This window comes from Oratosquilla oratoria, chromosome 12 (genome assembly GCF_046742065.1).
Source record: "Oratosquilla oratoria isolate Oo_2021 chromosome 12, ASM4674206v1, whole genome shotgun sequence".
NCBI lineage: Eukaryota > Metazoa > Arthropoda > Malacostraca > Stomatopoda > Squillidae > Oratosquilla > Oratosquilla oratoria.
The window spans coordinates 35479128-35503098 of record NC_134788.1 but is presented as its reverse complement, the minus strand read 5'-3'; the positions used below and the strand labels follow the sequence as shown (position 1 = coordinate 35503098).

The window sequence follows — 23971 nt, the reverse complement described above, 5'->3', positions numbered from 1 at the left end:
GACAGTGATAATAACAATGATAATGATAGAGATCATATTGACAATAATTAATAAATAACTGGTGAAGGCCATGACAAGATATAGAAAGATTAGTCACCCCTTTACAAGTTGTTTGTTTTCTTCGCGAATTGTAAACTACGTTTTCTCCAGTCAGGATGTAAATATAAAAAGGGTATTCTGGTATTAGTCTTTCTCGCCACAGGCAAGCTGTGTGTCGCTATTTATAATTGGCGCAGGATACATCGGTGATAATATAACATGTGAATTGCAAGACCAAATGGAGGGCTGTGTTGAAAAAAGCATAATATTTATAAATGTATGGAGTGGGTGGTTGGTTAAGTTTTGAAACGCAAAATGAAAGGGTTTTGGAAGAGTAGTTTCACTTCAAATAATTATAATAGGATGTAGGTTACATTACTTGTTATAGTTTCTTGATGTTAGGACAGCCAGTAATTGGAATAACCTATTCTTGAATAAAGTACCAAAGAGCTTAATCATTGTAACCTAACCTAACCTAGTTTAAGTAAATTTCTACAATACCCCAAGCGGCTTATGATGTGTAAAAGTTTTAATGTAACTTGAGTGATTTTGATATTTGTTCCTGTTGAAAGCCACTGTTATTATTCTTGGATTTAATTCTTTATAACACGCTTGCTGTGCATGTTGTTGAGTCCAGATGTGTCTTTCAGTAGCAAAAATCTTGAAATATCTTAATCATAGGGAAACAGCTTACAATCACCAAAATCTAGCTAAAGAACGGTCACTTTTTAAACTTTGCTAGTGTTTGGAAAGCGATATATGTAGGAAGTGTGAGAAAATTAAGCATTGAAAAAAATACAGTATATGTCAGATCAGGTGATCTCATAGTGGCCTTTGGATCACCTTTGGATCACTTGTTGGACTCGTGATCGACAGCCATTTCCCTCCTGAAAGAGAGCTGAGAGCTCGTATGACTGATCTATGGGTAATGCTGTGACCTCACACACACACACACACACACAACTCCCCACCCACGAGAGTTGGAGTAACAACTCGAAGTGCAGCGATACTGAAATTATTTCAGCCCTGGGCAGGATTCGAACCCGGGCCGCTGAGGTGACAGTCCGGGACTCAACCAACCGTGCCACTGAGTGTTGTGCAGGGTATGCTGTGACTGAAACCACCAACTATTCATCACTGTATGCTTACCTTTTCATGTTTTGGGAGGTTTAGGGTGAGGAATCAGTAGTTCATAATGGTGTGGAAACAGTTTTGATGTACAAAATGTAGCAGAAAGATTTATAAAGGTAACCAGAAAGTCGGGGCTGGCCAAGGAAACCCGAATGGCTTCCAACCACCTCCAGTTAGTGCCAGTGGAGGGGCTTGCAATTCTAGACAAACTGATGTGCGGTCATTGTGAATTAAAGTGCACCAACTTGAGTAGGGAAAGTGATGGTCTGCTTTGTGACTTTTGTGGATATTGGGTGCATGCTTCGTGTGAGGGCCTTGGCAAAGAATTTTATATAATTTTTTTCAAAACTAACTTTGGAAACACCCAACATGTCCTAATACTGTAACTTAAATTATCATAAGATTGTATCTAGGTAAATATTGAAGCAAATGGGTCTGTTTAGACAGTGTGTAGAGTCAAGCATACAATGTATTGTATCTAGGGAAATATTGAAGCAACTGGGTCTGTTAACCCCCAACGTATGTTGTCCGTGTGACTTAGTGTAGAATAGCAATCTGATGAGGACCTCAATGGAAATAAGCGTACATGCTTTTTGTGTTATCCTCGGCAATTTGTATTTATTATTCCGAACTATGTGTTCTTGTCATTGTTTGCACTTAATGTACATTGATTCATTGCCAAATAGTCTATCTATCTATCTACGCAATTTGCACCCTTTTTTTCCTGGATTTTCGTTCTCTGTCGTAGTTTCAGGGAGAAGACAAATACAAGGGGACATAGAAGGAAAAAACAATTACAGGAGAGTCTTGAAAAAGCACAGCTTTCCCCACGGAGTGGTGGATGTATGAAACAAACTTGTATGTGCAAAAACCATACACGAAATTAAGAGCAATTTAGACACTGCGAGATACAGAGACGGGACACCACGAGCGAGCATAGCTTCCTTTCCCGTAAGATACAACTAGGTAAAGACACACACTTACCGGCAGTGTAAGACCGTAGACATGTAAGGGAGGAGCAAATCATCCAACATCACAAGGACATGTTGGACATGAGGGGGTGCTCAACGCCTCTGGCGACACCAATTGCAAGTAGGAGCCACCGTCTGGGTTTAGGGTCAGGTCACCAACACTTGGAGCAGGACCAGCAACGCAGAAGCATCGCTCAACACGGTACACCTCATAGTCGAGATGGCTGACGAATTATATACCGCAATTCCCTTTGACGTCTCTGTTCGTTTAATTTTTCTTTCGCTCGCGTCCCTCCAAGCCCAGTATGAGATTAAAGCACATATTCTTCAACACACTCATTTTCCCTTCGTGTTTATCAGATTATCAGGCCAACACTATTCCATCAATAGGCAGTTCCAGTTTGCCCACCCACCTGTAAAGTCTATAAATAAAGGAGTCACTCATTTAAGCAAGAACTTTATTCATCATACAAAACTTGTTTACCAAGGATCGCAAAGGAGGAGCATGACCTTTTGTTTCATCATTCGAAGATAATAATAAATAAATGAATAAAAAATACAATGATAATAAATAGTAAAGGGAAATAATAAACAAACAGGTAAATAGTTAATAATAAATTTACATAAATGATAAATGATAATCAAGCAAATAATAAACAGGAAAAAATAATAAATACTATAAAATAAATGGCAGGCATTACAGCATCTTGCTCAGGTGTTTATCTAAACGAATCTTAAGGCTTCGATCTGAAATATATTGCACTGCCTCTGCAGGAAGTTAATTCCATTCATTAACTACACGGTTGGCGAAGTTGTTTCTACCCACTATTTCCTCACAGTTCGAGACAATTATTTCTTCATTTCTGAATCTACTTTTTTTTAAGGAAAGCAAATTTATATGTTTTAGTCAATTTTCGTATGATTTATGTTTTATATTTGGAATCAGTTTTGCGGCTCACCGTTGTACTTTTCCCAACCTGTCAATTTCTTTAACGAGATTCGCCAGCCATACGGCATATTCCTAATCTGGACAAGCCAACGATTTCTATATGTGTTTATGTCTAATATTGAAACAAAGAGCTACAAGAACGTTTTAATAATATACACTACACTAATGACAATATTCAAGGTGGAAACAATGATGGCAACAAACATTATTTAATTTCATTAGTCCTCTACTCCAGCCTCCAGATCATCACAATTGCTAACAAATATTTCATAAAGACTCCATCCTCCATTTCCTACGTACTTACAAAGGATTGCAAAGGCGGAGCATGCCGAAAGGAAACCTTTTGGTCCATAGGTATACTTTAATAATAAACAAACAGGTAAATAGTAATAATAAAAATGAAATGTAATAAACCATGCACCATCACTAACAATACTGCCAATAATAGAGCAAACACATTACCTAAGGTAACACAAAAGTGGTGATAGCGAAACTCAAAGAGCAGTGTGCAATATGGCGAGCCGCATATAACCGTGTGACGTCAATTTTAATGGTTTGTGACCATCCTACATCGCATAGGTTACTTGACCTTTTATCTGGTATGGGTTGCCATGTGGTTTTTTAGATGATGATGCTTTCTCCTCCTACAAAATCCGTCGCAAAGGTCACACTCCAAAGGCTCCTCTATTGCGTGGGTCGCCATTTGGATTTTGAGATGACACTTTCTTCCAGAAACTGTGTCAAAATGGTCACACTTGAAAAGCATCTCTCCTGCGTAGGTTATAGCATGATATCGAATATTTAACTCTATTGTGTCAGCTGTGTCGCAATGGTCACACTTGAAAGGAATCTCTCATGTGTAGGTCGATATGTTATCTCCAATGTGATATTTCGCAATGAGAAAAGCATAATAAAAGCCATATTTGTATAGCTTCTTTCCTGTGGGACCATCACGTGATGTTTGAGATCACTTGTTCCCTTAACCCATTAAACTCGGATGACAATATTCTTGTCATTTGGTCAAATAAAACAAAAAATCATAAAAGACCAAAATGTTTGATCCACCAGAAAAATATGACGTCAGTCCTCCTCGCTTCGCTCGCGAGCGAGGAGGACTGTCATATTTTTCTGGTGTTTGATCAAACATTTTGGTCTTTTATGATTTTTTGTTTTATTTGACCAAATGACAAGAATATTGTCATCCGAGTTTAATGGGTTAAAGATAGCGCGGCAAAAGTCACACTAGAGAGGTTGCTCTCCCTTGTGGGTCATCATGTGACGTTGAACATGTGATTTTCTTTTGAAAGCTGCGTCACAAAGGTCACACTGGAAAGGTTTCTCATCTGTGTGGGTCAGCATGTGACGTCGAAGGTGTGATTGTAATTTGAAAGCTGCGTCGTCGCAAAGGTCACATTGGAAAGGTTTCTCTTGTGTGTGGGTCATCATGTGACGTCCAAGATTTGACTTTCTTCTGAAAGACGAGAGGCAAAGGTCACACTGGAAAGGTTTCTCGTCTGTGTGGGTCATCACGTGACATCGAAGAGTTGACTTTGTCGTGAAAACTGAGTCGCAAAGGTTACACTGAAAAGGCTTCTCTCCTGTATGGGTCATCAGGTGATTTTTGAGAGCATCCTTTCCCTTGAAAGTTGCGTCGTCGCAAAGGTCACACTGGAAAGGTTTCTCTTCTGTGTGGGTTATCATGTGACGCCGAAGATTTGACTTTGATTTAAAAGCCGAGTCGCAAAGGTCACACTGAAAAGGCTTCTCTCCTGTGTGGGTCATCATGTGATATTTGAGATCATTCGCTTTCTTGAAAGCTGCGTCGCAAAGGTCACACTGGAATGGCCTCTCTCCCGTATGTGCCAACACGTGATATTTGAGAGCACTCGTTCCCTTGAAAGCTGCGTCGCAAAAGACACACTTAAAAGGCTTCTCTCCTGTGTGGGTCATCATGTGATATTTGAGAGCACTCATTGTTTTGAAAGCTGCGTCGTCGCAAAGGTCACACTGGAAAGGCCTGACTCCCGTATGGGCCAACATGTGATATTTGAGGCCACTCGTTGCCTTGAAAGCTGCGTCGCAATGGCCACATTTAAAAGGGTTTTCTCCTGTATGGGCCATCATGTGATATTTGAGACCACTCTTTCCCTTGAAAGTTGCCTCGCAAAGGTCACACTGGACAGGTTTCTCTTCTGTATGGATAATCATGTGACGTCGAAGATCTGCTTTGGATCTGAAAACTGTTTCGCAAAGATCACACTTGAAAGGCTTCCCTTCTGTATGGCTCATCACGTGGCGTCGAATATTTCCCTTTGTTGCGAAAGTTGCGTCGCAAAGATCACAATGGAAGGGTTTCTCTCCTGTGTGGGTCATCACGTGACACTGAAGAGTCGACTTTCTTGCGAAAGCTGCATCGCAAAGGTCACAATGGAAAGGCTTCTCTCCTGTGTGGGTCATCACGTGACGTCGAAGATGTGACTTCTTTGTGAAAGCTGCTTCGCATAGGTCACAATTGAAAGGTTTCTCTTCTGCTGTGTGGGTCATCATGTGACGTCGAAGCTTCGCCTTCATTTTGAAAGTTGCATCGCAAAGGTCACACTGGAAAGGTTTATCTCCTGTGTGGTTCGTCATACACCTACTGAGACGACTCTTGTGGGAGAAACCTGCATCGCATGAGCCACACTGGGATGATTGTTCTCCAGCGTTCATAGCGAATGTATAGAATTGAAGACCAATTCTCCAAATAATATATAGATTGTTAGATCCTGGATCTGAAAACATATACGTAAGCTTTTAAACGTTTGTAAACATTTGTAAATCATAATGTAGTAAATATTGTTACGGTGCTAGCATATCTTACTCTATATTACAATCCCCCTGCGCCGTGAAATAGTAAAGATTTCTATATTATTATTGTTTTATGTATTTTTCTATGGTTAGTTTGTGTTCTATTGTTAGAAATAATAAATAAAAGTATGTAGGATTCTTGGATGTACAAAGGAAATGTGTAATTAAAGAGAACCATTGTTACGACTGAGGGGGTTACTACGTAGGAGTCAGTGTGATCCGGGACATAATCCCTCCCGGACACAATCCACCCGAACAATATCCCTCCTGGACAGAATCCCTCCACAAAAGTGAGCGGGCTGGACAAAATCCCCCACATTCAGTTTAGCAGCTCTCCCATTATATATTATCACATGCAAAACAATTAACATCTTACTTTATCTTACAGAGGTGCTAATGAATACAGTACAGACATTTATATACTTGTTTGAATAAATCATTTATAAAAAAGTTTTTTGCATCACTACTACACCTTACAAACATATATGAAAATATTATATATATTAAAATACATAAATAAACATATGCTCATATATACAGTCAAATATCATATGAGAATATATATTAAAATACATACATAAACATATGCTCACATATACAGTCAAATATCATATGAGAATATATATTAAAATACATTAATATATAGATACATTAACATATTAAAATACATGAATAAACATATACTCTGGGAGGGATTCTGTCCAGGGGGATATTGTCTAGGGGAGATTCTGTCCAGGAGGGATATTATCCGGAGGGATTGTGTCCGGGGGATTGTGTCCAGGAGGGATTATGTCCGGACACCGAGTCAGTGACCAGTTCAGTTCTGTCCTGATGGTCGAGGTTGTCAGCTGAGTCCAGAACGAAAGGCTACCAGACAATTGTGGTCAGCAAGACAGCTGGATGGACGTATGAAGTATAAATGACGCAGTAGAGAATTGTTAACATTTAATCTATTTGTTAGAAGCTGTCCAATTGCAGCAGCCTGATAAACCTCTAGGAATTATGGTCTGAGTGGTGAGGTACGTTTATGTTCCATTGTTATCTGATGGTACATGTATATATATGTACATATAAACCTTGCATGCAAAGATATGTAAATGCAGTTCTGTGGTTTATTTCTGATAACCTGATTGTGCGTCTCCACAGTTCACTCGGTGTGGTAGGTGACAAGAGTCTTGTTCACACGAAATGGATTATGGATTAGCTAGATAAGTTGTGGATTAGCTAGGTATTATTATTATTATTATTATTATCATTATTAGATTATCATTATTATCATTGTTGTTCTTATCACCAGTTAAAACTGGTGAAGGGGTAAATTACTGATAGGCGCGGTTATACACGACTTATCGTGTACACCGCACGTGGGAGGGGCGCAGCTGACAGACAGTCTGTACGGTGTGGTCTAGGTGTGATGTGTTGTATCAGGTGTTTGTGTCGGTCGTGCAGTTTTTCTATGTGTCTCTTGTGAAGTCTGTGTTTGTGTTGGTCGAGTTGGCGGATGTTGGAAACTCGGTGTAAGGAATCAGCGGCTCTGAAGTCGCCCAACAGGCTAATTCGTTTTGAAAACATATTTTACAACATTTCTCCTGTTGATTTGATCGGATAGGATGTTGTGATTCTAACGTCTGGGAAATAAACATTTTTATTAATACAAGCGTGGAATCCCAGTGATTTGTTAGAGAAACGACGACAGTATTATTAAAAGCTGTAAATACAAGCGCATTCTTCGTACCATACCTAACCTACAAAGTCTCTCTCTCTCTCGGTCTGTCTGTCTTTTCACGGAAATAAATTTAAATGATTAAGTGTTGATTACAAGTTTTGTTTATTGTATGTGATACGAGTTTTGTGTCTCATCACTGTTCTCTCTCGCCTCTAACAGTCATTAACAAGGTTTGTTGGCCACACCAAAACGAATGCACCCATCTAGGTGGACGGGGTGAACATTAGAAGCAAATAGATTTAGCCGCTATCCCTAGCATCCCATTTTCTTTCTCTGTGAACATATACGAGGCTTGAATATTCCTAGGTCGTTACCCCAGGATCATTTTCAATCTCCACTTCTATTTATTATAGTTTTTCTCTCAAAACGTGTAGGTATAAGTATTCATACATATGTTTGCTAGACTCACAACTGCATTTATTACCTATATCACTGGCTAGCTCTTGCCATTCCGAGTAATAAAAAAAAAAAAACTACAGGAAATTAATATTAACGTCGGCAGCGATTTTTTTTTTTTATTTAGATGGGCATCTTCATATTTACCATGAGCTAGGTTAGGCTACGTTGCGTTACTTCTCCCGGCTGCAATTCTTAACAATATCAATGGGCCTCTTATTATTCTGACCATTTCTAATCCCAAGTATAAGGATCGCAAATTAATTACAACGTAGGAAACTAATTTTGAAAAAAATGAGACAACCTAAAATATTGGTTCATTATACACTAAAAACCCGGCCTCAAAGCTGCACAATTCTTATCTGTCATTGCTTATTTCTTATCATTCCAAGTATTTTATAATCCAGATGTAATTACCGCAAATTAATAATAACATTGGTAGCGATTAAGAAAAAACAACAACTAGCAAACATGGATGTACCCAATTCTACACTTACACGACTTAAATTTCTCTTCAGTTGTAATTTGAAAGTGTTCTAAAACACCAGCACATAACGTAAACCATTTCCTACTTCTTTAAGGGATAATATTACTTGAAATGCTTCCTTTGTATTTTGAGTATCCCAATCCATCTGCACAAGTTTTCAAACACTGGGCTTCCTTCAAGGCCCTTGCATTACTGACCTACATCATTATTCCCAAAGTATCCAACACCTTAACACCTACAACCATAATAATGGCCTGCAACTTCCAGGCATCAGTCTAACCATGCAAGCTGTAGCTGACTGGCGAACGCCAACAAATAAAATTTTCCTTACCCGTGGGGCTACCTTCGTTGCTCGCAATCTTGTGACTCCTGAGCGTCTAACACATTTCCAAACAATTCGAAATGTTCGTGCAACACTACAAGGGCATCTTTACCCAAAGAAAATTTTCCTTACAACAAAACAAAGAAAACTTGAACCACATGATTTATTAAGGGTACCTAATTTGTTTTTATTTCCTGAATGAAAATCCCTTTTCGCTCTCTCTCCTTTACAAGCTGTATTTAGGAGGAAATAGAGATATTATTGAGGTATTCGTGTCTTGTTGCCCAGGAGTCAGTGCTGCTTGAGGGGGTATATGACAGAGTAGGTATAGTTAATGTGGAGTGTTGTGCAAATTGGACAGCGTGGCATTATGTGTGATATTGTGAAAGTATGAGATTAAAACAGATCTTCTTCAATCACTAGCCAGTTCCAGTTTGCGCACCCGCTTGTAAAGGTCTACAAATAAAGGAGTCATCCATTTCAGCAAAATCTTTATTCAAGTTATCCTGCAAAACTTCATTACAAAGGCGGAGCATGCCGATAGGAGACCTTTTGGTCTATAGGTCGGATGCTAAAAATATGATAAATGAACAAATATAAAGTATAATGTAAATAATAACAACAAATAAATGCAATTATAGTTAATAAACAATTACATATACTATGCTTAATCACTATTGTCATTAATAGAACTAGGTTGGATGCTAAAAATATGATAAATGGAAAAATAAAATTATAATGTAATAAAAAATAAATGCAATTATAGTTAATAAAAATTACATATAATATACTATGCACAATCACTATTGTCAATAATAGAGGAAACACATTACCTAAGTTTACACAAAAGTGGTGATAGTGACACTCAAGAGGCAAGGAATCGTGGGTTGCTGTGCACTATGGCGAGCCGCATATAACCGTGTGACGTTAATCTTCATCATTTATGAATATCCTGAATCGCAAATGTCACTTGACTCTTTTTTTTTTTTTATCTTATATGGGTCGCCATGTGCTTTTTGAGATTATCTTTTCTCCTGCAAACTGCGTCGCAAAGATGACATTCCATAGTCTCCTCTACTGTGATATACATGATATCACAATGGTCACACTTGAAAGAAATCTCTCGTGTAGGTAGGTCGACATGTAATCTCAAATGTGACATTTCGCACTGAAATCTGCATCGCAAAGGTCACATTTGTAACATTAGCTTATCTCCTGTGTGCTACCATACTCCGTATGTTAGTCACCCCTTTTTGTTTTTCCTTTCTCTATATATTCTAATTTCTACGCAACAAAAAGTTATTCGCAAATGAATATATTTACGTATATGTTGTATGTCATATTCTAATTACTGTATGAAAACTCAAGGATGTATTTGCTTTATTTTCTTGCGATGTATAGATAATGTATGATTTGTATTAGTTATCGTACATGTCGACATATCGGTTGTTGGAACTTGCTAGTTGTCGACACAGCCTAGAAAGAGTCTTTTGGTCCTCTCTTCTTGGCACAGCCGATCTAGTAACATGTATGTGTTACTCTAATGGGGGATTCAAAACATGTGCCTTGTTGTGGCATATTTGATAGTAAAAGGTGGGGAAATGCTGTGCCAGAGCATATAATTAAGGTATTGTATCAAGGATTAATAATTATCCTGGTGTTATTGAAGATGTAATTGATATTCAGTGATATCTATTCCATACCGTGCGTATGCAGGTTATCTCAATTTGGTCACATTAATGGTGAACACTAACACAGTGACTGATATTAAGTGATATCTATTCCATATCATATGTCTGCAGGTTATGTCAATTTAAGTCCAAAGATATAGGAAATGTGAACATCAGAGTATACATCTACCGAATGACTGCAGTGGTAATATGATGTCATTCCATGTCTTATATGTGGACGTTACATTGAGTTAATACAAATTATTATTTTTTATATTGTATACTAGAATTAAGGTTCAATATATGTATTTTTATATGAATATCTTTGTCTAACCTCAGTAGATGATATTAAATTTGTTCAGCCACCTTTAAGAGATGAGGCAGCACTAATAATGATAAGTATTGTCCTCCTTGACATCTTATTAATTCTCTATTTTAGGGATTGGAGGTTATTGTTGAGACCGTAACATGTGGGACCATCACGTGATATTTGCGACCACTTGTTCCCATAAAGGTTGCGCGGCAAAGGTCACATTAGAGAGGTTGCTCTCCTGTGTGGGTCATCACGTGACATCGAAGAGTTGACTTTCTTGCGAAAATTGCGCCGCAAAGGTCACACTGGAAAGATTTCTCCCCTGCGTGGGTCATCACGTGATTTTTGAGAATTTGCTTTCTCTTGAAAGCTGCGTTGCAAATGTCACACTGGAAAGGCTTCTCTCCTGTGTGGGTCATCATGTGACATCGAAGCTTTGACTTTGTTTGGTATGTTGCGTCGCAAATTCCACACTGGAAAGGCTACTCTCCTGTGTGGGTCATCAGGTGATATCGAAGAGTTGACTTTCTTCGGAAAGCTGCGTCGCAAATGTCACACAGGAAAGGCTTCTCTCCTGTGTGGGTCATCATATGACATCGAAGCTTTGACATTCTTTGGAAAGCTGCGTCGCAAATGTCACACTGGAAAGGCTTCTCTCCTATGTGGGTCATCAGGTGACGTCGAAGACTTGCCTTTGCTGCGAAAGATGCGTCGCAAAGGTTACACTGGAAAGGCTTCTCTCCTGTGTGGATCATCACGTGACATCTAAGATCTGACTTTGTCCTGAAAGCTTCGTCGCAAATGTCACACTGGAAAGGCTTCTCTCCTGTATGGGTCATCATGTGATTTTTGAGAACACTCTTTCCCTTGAAAGTTGCGTCGCAAAGGTCACACTGGAAAGGTTTATCTCCTGTGTGGTTCGTTATATGCCTACTGAGACGACTCTTGTGGGAGAAATCTGCATCGCATGAGCCACACTGGGATGATTTTTCTCCAGCGTCCATAGTGAATGTATAGAATTGAAGAGCAATTCTCCAAATGAAATATAGATTGTTAAATCCTGGATCTGAAAACATATACGTAAGCTTTTAAACGTTTGTAAATCATAGTGTAGTAAATATTGTTACGGTCTTAGCATATTTTAAACTGTATTATAATCGTCCCTGTGCAGTTTTCCTTTCTCGGGCGGTAAAGGTTGTTTTGGCACCCCTTGGAAATAGTGAAGATTTCTATATCATTATTGTCATAGGAATTTTTCTATGGTTACTTTAGGTGTCCTATTGTTAGAAATAATAAATAAAAGTATGTAGGATTCTTTGATGTGTAAAGGAAATATGAAATTTTTAAATAGAACCATTGTTACGACTGAGGAGGTTAGTACGTAGGAGTCAGTGACCAGTTCAGTTCTCTCCAAATGGTCGAAGTGACCAGTTCATTCCTGACGGTCGAGGTTGTCAGCTGAGTCCAGAAGGGAAAGCTACCAGACACTTGTGGTCGACAAGACAGCTAAATGGACGTATGAAGTATATATAAAGGACGCAGTAGAGAATTGTTAACAGTTAATCTATTTGTTAGAAGCTGTCCAATTGAAGCAGCCTGCTAGACATCTAGGAATTATGGTCTGAGTGGTGACATACATTTCCTCCATTGGTATTTGATTATATATATATATATATATATATATATATATATATATATATATATATATATATATATATATATGTATATACATGATTTTAAGAAATCTACAGCGACAATGGCGTTGTTGAGTTTATATTGGAGCTTTAATTTCTCTCGTGCAACAAGTTTCTGTGATGGTTCCAAATAGCTGAGAAGGTGTCCAAAAGACATTTGGTGCGGTTTTCTCTTTTTTAATTCTCCTATACGTATTTCGACCTTACTCGGTCATCCTCAGGGAGGGAGTCTGGAATTCTGGAATTCAAGAAAAGACCACCTCGCTTGCGCGGGATCGGGTTTTGTGGGAGGGGAAGAACGTCTGTTAGAAAATGAAAAGATAGTAGTGTATAAAAGAGGGCTATTGCCACCGGGCGAATCGCGAGCAATTAGGGGCTAGATTGTTGTCATGGCATAGGAGGACTTGACCAGGAGCTTGGAGGGAAGCGCCTGACGCCGGAGGTTAGGAGGTTGGGATTACCAACGGGGTTACCAGCGGGGTTAGGATCACCAACGAAAGTTTAGAAAATGGTAGGAGGCGTAGTAGTAGAGAAAGGGGGAAAAACGGAAAAATCTTTAGTGGGAGGTAAACTGAAATGAGAAGATGTAGTATAAGAGAAAGTGAGAAAGGAAGCGAATTTTAGTCGAAGAAAAAGGAAGTGTATATGTTTGTGCGTGGGATGCGGCTATGTTCGTGAGAGGTGTATGTGTGTAATTTACGGTTAGTGAGTAGATTTCACTTCCCGCGTTTAGAGGGCGTTCCTGATTAGCCCCAGGTAAGGCATGAGGATTCCTGTTTTACCCCAGGTCAGGTTTGAGTAACGATATTATTATTATTATTATTATCATTATTATTACCATTACCATTATTATTATTACATTATTGCGGTTATCACCAGTCAAGCTGGTGAAGGGGTGTGTTACTTGTTGGTGCGGTTATACACGTTTTATCGTGTACACCGCACGTGGGACGGGCGCAGCTGACAGATAGTCTGTACGGTGTGGTCTAGGTGTAATATGTTGTATCAGATGTTTGTGTTTGGCGTGCAGTTTTTCTAGGTGTCTTGAGTGAAGGAGGGAGTAACAATAGTTGGTGATTACAGGGGTTTAAATACAGGCCGTACATTGGCCGAACACTGGGATAGGTCATTTCATGTAGCCGTGATCCGTAGCGCTGCGTACGTGGAAGTAGCAACTTCCTTGTGGATTGTGGAAAGGGGTGTTATTGTTTGTGTTATGTGCGTCTACTGCTTGGGAGTGTGGTTGTGGGCATGAGTTGTATGTTAATGGAAGGTTTCTCGATGTATATGTTCACTGCTTCGGCCATCTTAAGGCGAAGGGGGTCGTGAGCTTTGTAGATTATTTTAGTGTTTTCGTTTAGTGTTTGTCTGGTGATGGTGGTTTTGTGTTCTTTTGTCATGTGTGTTTTGATGGCGCCATTCTGGAGGTGGTATGTGAGTCTTTTGGAGAGGGTCATAGAAGTCATGCCAATGTATGAGGAGGTGCGGTGCTGACAATCACCGACAGGGCAATCAAAATTATACACGACGTTGACTTCTTGTAGAGGAGGGTTGGGGGGCTGGCTGTTGTTCTTAATAACCAGGGTGTGTGTTTTGGAGGTTTTGTAGTATACGATTAGGCGTATCTTAGTGTCTGGGTTGTTGGGTCGAATGTTACGTGTGATAATATTTCGAAGTGTTCTTTCGTCTTCTTTGTAGCCGGTGTTCATATGTCCTTTGTAGTACAGGTCCAGTGTTGGTATATTGGTGTTTGTGGGTGTTGGTTGGGCGGTAAAGGAGTTCATCTTGTTTTTGGCATGACTTCTATGACCCTCTCCAAAAGACTCACATACCACCTCCAGAATGGCGCCATCAAAACACACACTGGGAGAGGTCATTTCATGTAGCCGTGATCCAACCCCCATCCCCTACCACTAATATCTGAGAAATAAACATTTTGAGTAATACAAGCATGGAAACCTAGTGATTAATGGGAAAAACAACAATATCATTAGAATAAGCTATAAAAACAAGCACATTCTCCCCCCTACTCGTTCCATAACTAACCTTCAACATCTCTGTCTTTTCACAGAAATGGTTTTGTTTTAGTGTTAATTGTATGTTTTGTTTCTTGTATTTGATACGAGATTTGTGACACGTCACTGTTCTTTCTCCCATCTAACATTATTTAACAAGGTTCGTTGGACACACCAAAATGAATGCACCCATCTGGGTGGACAAGCTGAACTTTGGAAGTAAATAAATTTAGCCACTAACCCTAGAAGGATTACAAAGGCGGAGCATGCCGACAGGAGACCTTTTGGTCCTTATCTAGCAAATTTGAAAACAGTAGATTTTAGCCCATGGTCTATATCATTTATATATACTATGAATAGAAGTGGCCCAAGAACGGAACCCTGAGGAACACCACTTGTAACATTTTTTCCATCTAGAATTTTTTCCATTTAAAACAACTCTCTGTTTTCGATCATTCAACCAATTACTAGTGAAACTTAATAGGCTACCATTTATTCCGTGTGAAGCTAATTTAGTAAGTAGCCTTTCGTGTGGGACGGTATCAAAAGCTTTTGCAAAGTCTAGATATATCAAATCTATATTGTTTCTTTTGTCATAATTCGAGATAACTGTGTTGTAGAATTCGAGTTAGTCACGCAAGAACATTTCCGTCTAAAACCGTGCTGGCTATCATTTATCAAACGGTTACTTTCTAAATGATGTTCGATAGCATCTCTGATGATAGTTTCCATTATTTTTCCTACAATTGAAGTCAAACTTATAGGCCTATAGTTATTTGGTTTCTTTTTGTCACCTTTTTGAATATGGGAGTAACGTTAATTAGCTTCCATTCTCTTGGGACATCTCCGGATATGATGGATTTCTTGAAAATAATTTCTAATGGAACAATTTCATTTTTTATTTCCTTTAAGATTCTTGGATGCCAACCGTCAGGCCCTGGTGTTTTATTAACTCTGAATTTCTCTATACACATTTCATTTTATTTTATTTTATTTTATTATTATTATTATTATCTATTTATTTTATCTATTCATTTATTCTTTTATTTACCGTAGTAAGTTTACCCTAGACTTTTCACAGGTTTCAGTTTGGAGTTCACTTTGAGGTGTTTCGTTTACGAATACATACATATACCAAGGCTTTTTCCCCCTTACAAGGGAGGTAGCCAAAAAGGAAAATGCATAAAATCATTCCCATCCATTCCATCCCTGAATACACTCCACACCCCTCCACCCTCCTTCTTCCCTCTTATCTTAGCACCTCCTGGATGACAGGTCATCCCTGCATCCTGTCCACTGCCCTGGGTCAGAAGCAGTGTCGCAAGACACAGCACATCCACAGCAAGGCTGCTTCATTAAATCGGCGACACCCCGCCCTCTCCTTCCCCCCATGAATAAAAGGAGAAGACGGGGAGAAATACCTTCGGGCTGCGTCAAATTTTGCTCACACATACTACCTCACCCCCACCCCCCCGCCCATTTCACCTCATGCATCACAATATCATCCACATACAACCATTCTCCATTCACCCCTGTCTTCTGTCCTCTCCCTTCCTTCCTCAACAGACATTCCCCTCTTCCCCAAAGTCCCCTTCACCCCTATCCATCCACCTCATCCTAGGACATCCCCTCATGTTCACTCCCTCCACATCTGCCTTCCATACCTCTTTTACTAGTCTTTCTTCACTCATTCTTTCCATGTGTCCAAACCATCCTAATACTCTTTCATCAACCCTATCTCCCAACTCCCTTTTCACCCCTGTTCTTCTCCTCACCACCTCATTCCTCACTCTATCTAGCCTATTAACCCCCATCATACTTCTCAGACACCTCATCTCAAACATATTCAAACTCCTTCTCTCTTCCTCTCTTATGTTCCATGTTTCTGCCCCATACAGTGCTGTTGGCACAATCACTCCTTCATACAGTCTCCTCTTAGCATCCATTCCCAAATGCCTATTCCACATTACACTTTTTAATCCACCAAGGCATTTACTCGCTTCTCTCAATCTACATTCTACCTCCACCTTCACTCCACCTTTTCCTGCCACATTTGCACCCAAGTATCTAAAACTACCAATTTACTCCAGTCACTCTTCCTTATGCTCACTTCCAGTCTACTGCCACTTTCACCCCTTGTACATCTCATCACCTTACTTTTACCCACATTTATCTTCAGTTTTCTTCTATCACACACTCTCCCAAACTCTGTCACCAGCTTCCTCAATCCCTCCTCCGATCCTGCCACAAGCATAGTGTCGTCCGCAAACAGCTGGCTCACCTCCCACTTTTCTCCATTTTCTTTAACCATATCCAATCCCTGACCCACTACCCTTGCATTTACCTCTCGCACCACCCCATCCATGTATAAGTTGAACAGCCAGGGTGACATAACGCATCCTTGACGAAGTCCCACCTTTACCTCCAACCACTCACTCTCTCCATTTCTAATCCTGACACAAGCTCTACTACTCTCATAAAAACTCTTGACAACTCCGAGCTTTCCTCCTATCCCGTATATCTGCATGACCTACCACAGTGCATTTCTGTCTATCCTATCATAAGCCTTTTCCAGATCCATAAAAGCTAAAAAAAAAAAAAAAAAAAAAAAAAAAAATCCTTCCCCTTTCCTATAGCTTTCTCACATATATGTCTTACCACAAAAATCTGATCTACACAACCTCTACCCGTCCTAAATCCACACTGTTTCTCACCAATTACTCCCTCTGTTCCTCTCCTAATCCTCTCAATCAAGATCCTCCCATAAGCCCTCCCAACTACACTTAACAAGCTAATCCCTCTGAAACTACTACATTCACACTTGTCTCCCTTTCCCTTGTAAAGTGGAACTATACAGGCACTCCTCCAGTCCTCCGGCACTCTACCCTCTCTCCAGCAAACATTAAATAACCTCACCAACAAGTCCACCATCACTGTACCTCCTTTTTTTAGACATTCTTCAGGACATCCATCCAGACTAGGTGCCTTACCTGCTTTCATCATCTTAACAACTGTCTTCACTTTATCCTTCCTTATTTCTCCTCCATTTTCCTCACTCATCACTCTCATTTTCTTAGCATTTCCCACTGCAGCTATCTTTCCCTCCCTGTCCTTCTTCACATTTAGCAACTCCCTAAAATATTCTCTCCATCTTCCCCTTACTGCATTCTCTTCCATTATCATCTCTCCATCGTTTACGAATACCGAGCTAAAATAATTGTTTAAAATATTACACATTCCTTCATTTGAATATTCAACTTGACCGTCAGCAGATAATAGTGGACCAATGTGATTCCTAATAACCTTTTTATCTCTAATGTAACAATGGAATTCTTTGGGATTATATTTGGATTTATCAGCGATACTCATTTCGGTATTGTCGCTTTCTCTTTTTATTGTCTTTTTTAAATCCGTGTTGTTACATAACTTTAATAGTCATTAGATGCAACCGAGCACTTATATTTCTTATAAGCCTGTCTCTTTTCAGCAAATAATATATATATATATATATATATATATATATATATATATATATATATATATATATATAAATATATATATATTTTTTTTAGTTTCTTTGTTGAACCACTTTGGGCGAGCCTGGTTTGGGGGACGTCTGTCCTTAAAAGGGATGTATGCATCATCTTAGTAAGCGTACTTTGAAATATTTCCCACATCTGATCTACAGTTTTTTCGCTTAATTTTGTATCCCAATCTGTAAGCTGAAGCTCCTGACGTAGTCCTATAAACAAGTATCTATTTTAAAATTTGTTAGGCGTTTGAATCTAAGTTGTGATCGCTATTTGCAACAGTTTCACCGACTTCTACATCAGTTACCATCCTTTCGCGGCTAGTGATCAATAGATCGAGCAAGTTTCCATATCTTGTGGGCTCTTTCACATGCTGAATTAAGTAATTGTCACCAAGAAAATCAATCAAGCGACTACCTATATGGCCATGTGCAAGGGTCAGCCAATCAATGTCAGTAAAATTGAAATCCCCCATTATCAATAAATCCCGGTTGCACAAACTAGACAGTTCTTGAAATAACAGTTTGTCGTCTGCTAATGATAGTGTCTTTGGCCTATATATTACACCTACATACATTTTTTGTCCATTTGTTTGGGTTAACTCAACCCACAAACTATCATATGCATCCCATTTCACTTTCTCTAAAACACAAGCATGAACATTGTTTTTAACGTACAATAGAACACCCCCACCTTTCTTGTGGTTTCTATCCTGATGAAAGTGTTTAAATCCCGCAATATTAAATTCAGCTTCGAACTCTGTACCATTTAACCATGTCTCGGTTATTCCTATCATATCGAGATTTTCGCTTTTGACATACACCTGTATTTCTTGAAATTTGTCCCTAACATCACGTACATCTGGTCGCTCATGGTCTTCCGACCTCTTTTGTACACTTTGTCCCCGTTTGCTTTCTCCAGGAGGCACATGCAATGCTTAAATGTTTTTAGGTCATTACCCAAAGTTAATGTTCAATCTCCACTTCTATCATTACTGTGGTGCCGTCGGCGTATGGTTGATTGGCACCCAAGACATGCAATACTATTCAATTGATGAATGGAAGGGCAAGATGTTTATAACGCCTCTGTAGAATACTATTTAACCAAGAACATCTCCTACGAGAAAAATAGATCTAATGTTGACTTGGGAAATACGATATTAAGCTTAATGATTCCTATTAGCGCTAGAATTTTCAATTGTCTCGGATTTCACGAGGCAAAGGGGTGACTTAGCTAATTTGGAAACCGATATTTAAAAAAGAAAAAAAGATACGACATAAATTGCTGCATAAGTATATTTAAAAAAAAATGTCTCTTAATGTTATCATTTTTACTTACTGGTGTGTGATAAGGCTTTGTTAATTTAATTATGAGGTAAAACTAAAAATAGGTAATTATTTTTACTGAAGTATGAGCAGTAAAAATTAAGAGGATGTTGATTACGGTTTGTGCATTTTATCTGAGTGTTGAATAATAATGGATATCACTGTCACGTCCTGTATATGAAGATAATCAGTGAGATAAAAGATAACAGTGGTGGCAGACGTACGAAGTGAGCGACGTTTGTGTAAAGAATGGCCTCTTCGATCTGCTGGGAGCTATTTTCAAACAAATATGACTAATTTTACGTGTGCCGTGGCAGACTACACGTCAGATTCAAGAAAAAGAGAAAGACAAATGTTAATCGTACCGGAAAAATTAAGTCTTCGATGCAAAATTATATTTTCTTTAGATTATATGGATTTGCCTATTGCTTGGTGCATTCAAATGAAAGTATATGTCAGTATACGTTTTTGAAGTCGGTAGAAAATGACAAATTGCTTGGCTTGATACAATCATAGGCTGTTTTACTAATATCACCTGTAATTATAAATAGAGGCTCAAACAATGCTATATGCCGTTTGCAATCATGAAATTAATTGACTTAAATTTCAGACACAATAAGGTACAACGATACACCTCTGTAAGCTTATAAAACTTGCCCAAAAAAGTATTTATTTTCCGGCAAGAATTACAAAATCTGGCGATGTCTGGTATCAAATCGCTCACTGCGAAAGGTCCCATTACTTTGTAGGAGTCGCTGCCACCACCAAAGTCGATCATGTATATGCATATGATTTGGAATTCAAATTGCTCTTAATTAAACAATATTTTATTCCATTCTCCTCTTTTGAAGCCGTTCAAGATGTTATAGTAGTCGTATCGAGGTTGGGTAACGAATCTTTCGAGCTTACGGGTCATTTCCATGCAGAATTTTTTGGTTAGGTCAGGTCAGGTCAGGTCAGGTTAGGTTAGGTTTCAGGTTAATATTCATTTCTTGCCTCTCTTAACCCATTAAACTCCGATGACAAGATGTCTTGTCATTTGGTCAAATAAAACAAAAAATCATAAAACACCAAAATGTTTGATCAAACACACACCAGAAAAATATGACGTCAGTCCTCGCTTCGCTGCGAGCGAAGCGAGGACTGACGTCATATATTTCTGGTGTTTGATCAAACATTTTGGTGTTTTATGATTTTTTGTTTTATTTGACCAAATGACAAGAGATCTTGTCATCGGAGTTTAATGGGTTAAATTGAAATCAACTGCATGTCGTAAATTGGAAAAGATCCGATTTTTCTCTCCAGTAATTATTAAATCGTAGCAAAAATAGTAAGCAACTATATGTGGATTCTATTCATCAGTCATTAAATTGTAACAATGACAGTAAAAAAGATATGTGTGGATCTTATTCAAGTCACTACATTGTAATAAAAATAGTAAGAAAATATACATTGATCATATTTAATGATTATCGTACTCAACAAAAATATATGTAGGTCATATGCAACAAGTTTGTAATTCAGCTGACTTGGGATTAATAACCTCATGTTCGAGATAGCTTTCGACGCAGTTATGAAGTTCAACGCTCAATCCAATGGCATTCCAAGACGGTCATGGGCAAGGGCGTGATTCTTACGATCCAACCTTCTGGCCACTAATTGTCTATTTCATCTATTTTCTATCAAACCTAACCTCATATTTCCTGTGTCTTTATTATAGAACGATTCCGGACAAAATTTCACTTAACAATTTCACAACTTCTTCATCCGATTGATACGCGATTCCTTCGACCACCTACATTACGCAACAGTTTTTGTTTGCACTCCCTGAACCCGTTATGGTAATTACGGTTTATCAAATACAAGAGTGTCTGAGAACTTAAATGATGTAGAACTTGAAGGCTTCTTATGAGAAGACGTAAGAAAGGTCCCTTGCCGACTGGTTTCAAGAATGGTCAGACGACTGGTACCAGAGCTCTGGGTGTTCTGTTCAGGCCGACGATAGCGGCCATATCCGGCGGGACGTGTTTAAAAAAAAAAAAAATCGAGGTCACGGGTTAAATTTTACTTTAAGCAAATTCTCCAAGTTTCCCGGTTTTTAAACCAAAATTACTTTTAGGGTGGAGAGTTTAATCGTATCTTATTTAAAGTTGCTCCCGATTCGAAAGAAATTAATACTTTGAGGGAAAGTTCCCGAACTAATGTTTCCAATAATAACATTTCTTCCCCGATAATGGGAATAGCTGGGGCGTGAGACTCCTCTAAATTATTAAATACTTAATACTAACACCTACCTATCATATCTTCAATATAAATAAATATATTTCACTCATAGTCACATATATTTCCATGAACTTTTACAAAACGCACTTACATACTTTCTAATGGCGATAGTTGGGACGTGGCACTAATCTAAGATGCGCAGTTTCCGCAGAATAAGACTGACGAACGCGTTCGTATCTGTGTCAATCTCCTGGCTCCCCCTTCGTGCTATAACGTGGGACTTCATTTCCCTTCTCAAGTCAATCCCTAGCCATCACAATTCCCCCTAAACTATTTCTCTGGTAAAATACCGAACTGGAGATTGAGAATATTTCTCATTCTCTTACATCTAATGGCCCTAGTCCACGTCTCCGTCCGAACGCGTCCTAGTGACGTCACGGATGGGCGGAGCCGAAGCACGCTCGCTGGGAAAACCCAATTAAACGAATATAATATTCATGTAAGGTTTCTGGCCTTCAATTATTTTTTCATAACTTGTAATCGTAATAAGTCACCATCTACATCATTTTAAGTATTCTTAGATACGTTTGCCAGCCTCAAAACTGCAATTCTTACCTACATCACTGGCTAGTTCTTACTATTCTAAGTAATTTGAAAAACATGCAAAACTACAGCAAATATTAAAGTCGGCAGCGATTGTTAAATATTTCAGACGGACATCTTTATATTTACCATGAGCTAGGTTAGGCTACGTTAAGTTATATCTCACGGATGCAATTCTTCACGATATCATTGGGCCTCTTATTATTCTGACCATTTCGAACCCATTACCTGTACTTAAGTATCGCAAATTAATAACAACGTAAGAAAAGGTTTTTTGAAGAAACAACCGAATATATACACTAAAAACCCGGTCTCAAAGCTGCAAAGTTCCTAACTGCCATTGCTTATTTCTTATCATTCCAAGTATTTTATAATCCAGATGTAATTACCGCAAATTAATAATAACATTGGTAGCGATTAAGAAGAAAAGGCTAGCAAACATGGATGTACCTAATTTTACACTCACTCGACTTAAATTTCTCTCCAATTGTAATTTGAAAGTGTTCTGAAACACCAGCACATTATGTAAGCTACTTCCTAGTTCTTAAAGGGGCTATAGTTACTTGAAATGTTTTCATTGTATTTTGAGTATCCCAACCCACCTGCACAAGTTTTGAAACATTGGGCTTCATTCAACACCCTTGCATTACTGACCTACATCATTATTCCCAAAGTATCCAACACCTTACTACCTACAAACATAATAATGGCCTGCAACTTCCAGGCATCAGTCTAACCATGCAAGCTGTAGCTGACTGGCGAACGCCTACAAATATCCTTTTCCTTACCCGTGGGGCTACCTTCGTTGCTCGCAATCTTGTGACTCCTGAGCATCGTCCCACGAATGTTCAAACAATTTGAAATGTTCTTGCATAATGTTTTGTTCAGTGGTAATATGAACACAATTGTCAGAATGTTTCGCTCAGTGTTAAAATGAACATAATTGTCCAAAGTTATCGTATTTTCCATACGAGTATTTTTCATATTTTCTCTACAAGTGTTTAAGGGTTTTCTCAGAATTTTTCGCTCAGTGTTAATATTACCACAATTGTCAAAAAAATTCTATACCTTTAAAGCATTTTTTTCTCCACGTGTTTAAGGGAATTCTCAGAATGTTTCGTTCAGTGTTACTATGATCACTTCAAAATTCATCGTATTTTCTATTGGGGATCGGATGAAAATGAGACTAGATCTTCTGATGTTACGTGAAGCGTGGTCTGGGACTTGTACAGTCCTTTTGAACCATCACATGTAGCTCGGTTGCTAGCGTCTAGACCTCGTGATTATGGACGCACGGGTCAGGGTTCGAATCCCATGGCAGAGCTTCTAAAAAAAAAAATATCTTCTCTATATATTAGAAAAATATCTTTTTTCTCAGAATGTTTTGTCAAATTTGACTATTTTTTATATTTAAAAAAAAATTCTCTCCACGTGTTGAAGGATTTTCTCAGAATGTTTCGTTCAGTGGTAATATGAACACAATTATCAGAATGTTTCGTTTAGTATTAAAAGGAACATAATTGTCAAAAATGATCGTATTTTCTATACGAGTATTTTTCATTTTTTCTCTACAAGTGTTTAAGGTTTTATCAGAATGTTTCGCTCAGTGTTAATATGAACACAATTGTCAAAAATCATCTTTTCTATGTCTACAATGCATTTTTCTCTGCACGTGTTTAAGGGTTTTCTCAGAATGTTTCGTTCAGTGTTAATATGAACACTTCAAAATT

General features: G+C 38.6%; 2 protein-coding genes across 3 annotated transcripts; both read right to left on the bottom strand.

Annotated features, from left to right (window-relative positions):
- Nucleotides 1-2647: 2647 nt before the first annotated feature.
- LOC143030675 (uncharacterized) lies at nucleotides 2648-8912 on the bottom strand. The gene is made up of 2 exons (XM_076193853.1): nucleotides 8878-8912; nucleotides 2648-5861 (listed from the first exon to the last, which is right to left on the bottom strand). Exon 2 carries the CDS (start codon nucleotides 5797-5799, stop codon nucleotides 4333-4335), a length of 1467 nt encoding a protein of 488 aa, XP_076049968.1. The 5' UTR covers nucleotides 5800-5861; nucleotides 8878-8912; the 3' UTR covers nucleotides 2648-4332.
- Nucleotides 8913-9392: 480 nt separating this feature from the next.
- On the bottom strand, nucleotides 9393-23026 carry LOC143031385 (uncharacterized). Of its 2 annotated transcripts, none has more exons than XM_076195127.1 (2): nucleotides 21794-23026; nucleotides 9393-11917 (listed from the first exon to the last, which is right to left on the bottom strand). In XM_076195127.1, the coding sequence occupies exon 2, from the start codon at nucleotides 11853-11855 to the stop codon at nucleotides 11334-11336; it is 522 nt and encodes a 173-aa protein (XP_076051242.1). In that variant the 5' UTR covers nucleotides 11856-11917; nucleotides 21794-23026; the 3' UTR covers nucleotides 9393-11333. The 2 variants fall into 2 exon arrangements, with proteins under 2 accessions (XP_076051242.1, XP_076051241.1); XM_076195126.1 differs by having other exon boundaries at nucleotides 21790-23025.
- Between the last annotated feature and the right edge of the window lie 945 nt (nucleotides 23027-23971).

Bases quoted from the DNA above. Each gene is read 5' to 3' on its own strand.
- LOC143030675 (XM_076193853.1), bottom strand. From the start codon at position 5,799: ATGAACGCTGGAGAACAATCATCCCAGTGTGGCTCATGCGATGCAGGT.
- LOC143031385 (XM_076195127.1), bottom strand. From the start codon at position 11,855: ATGGACGCTGGAGAAAAATCATCCCAGTGTGGCTCATGCGATGCAGAT.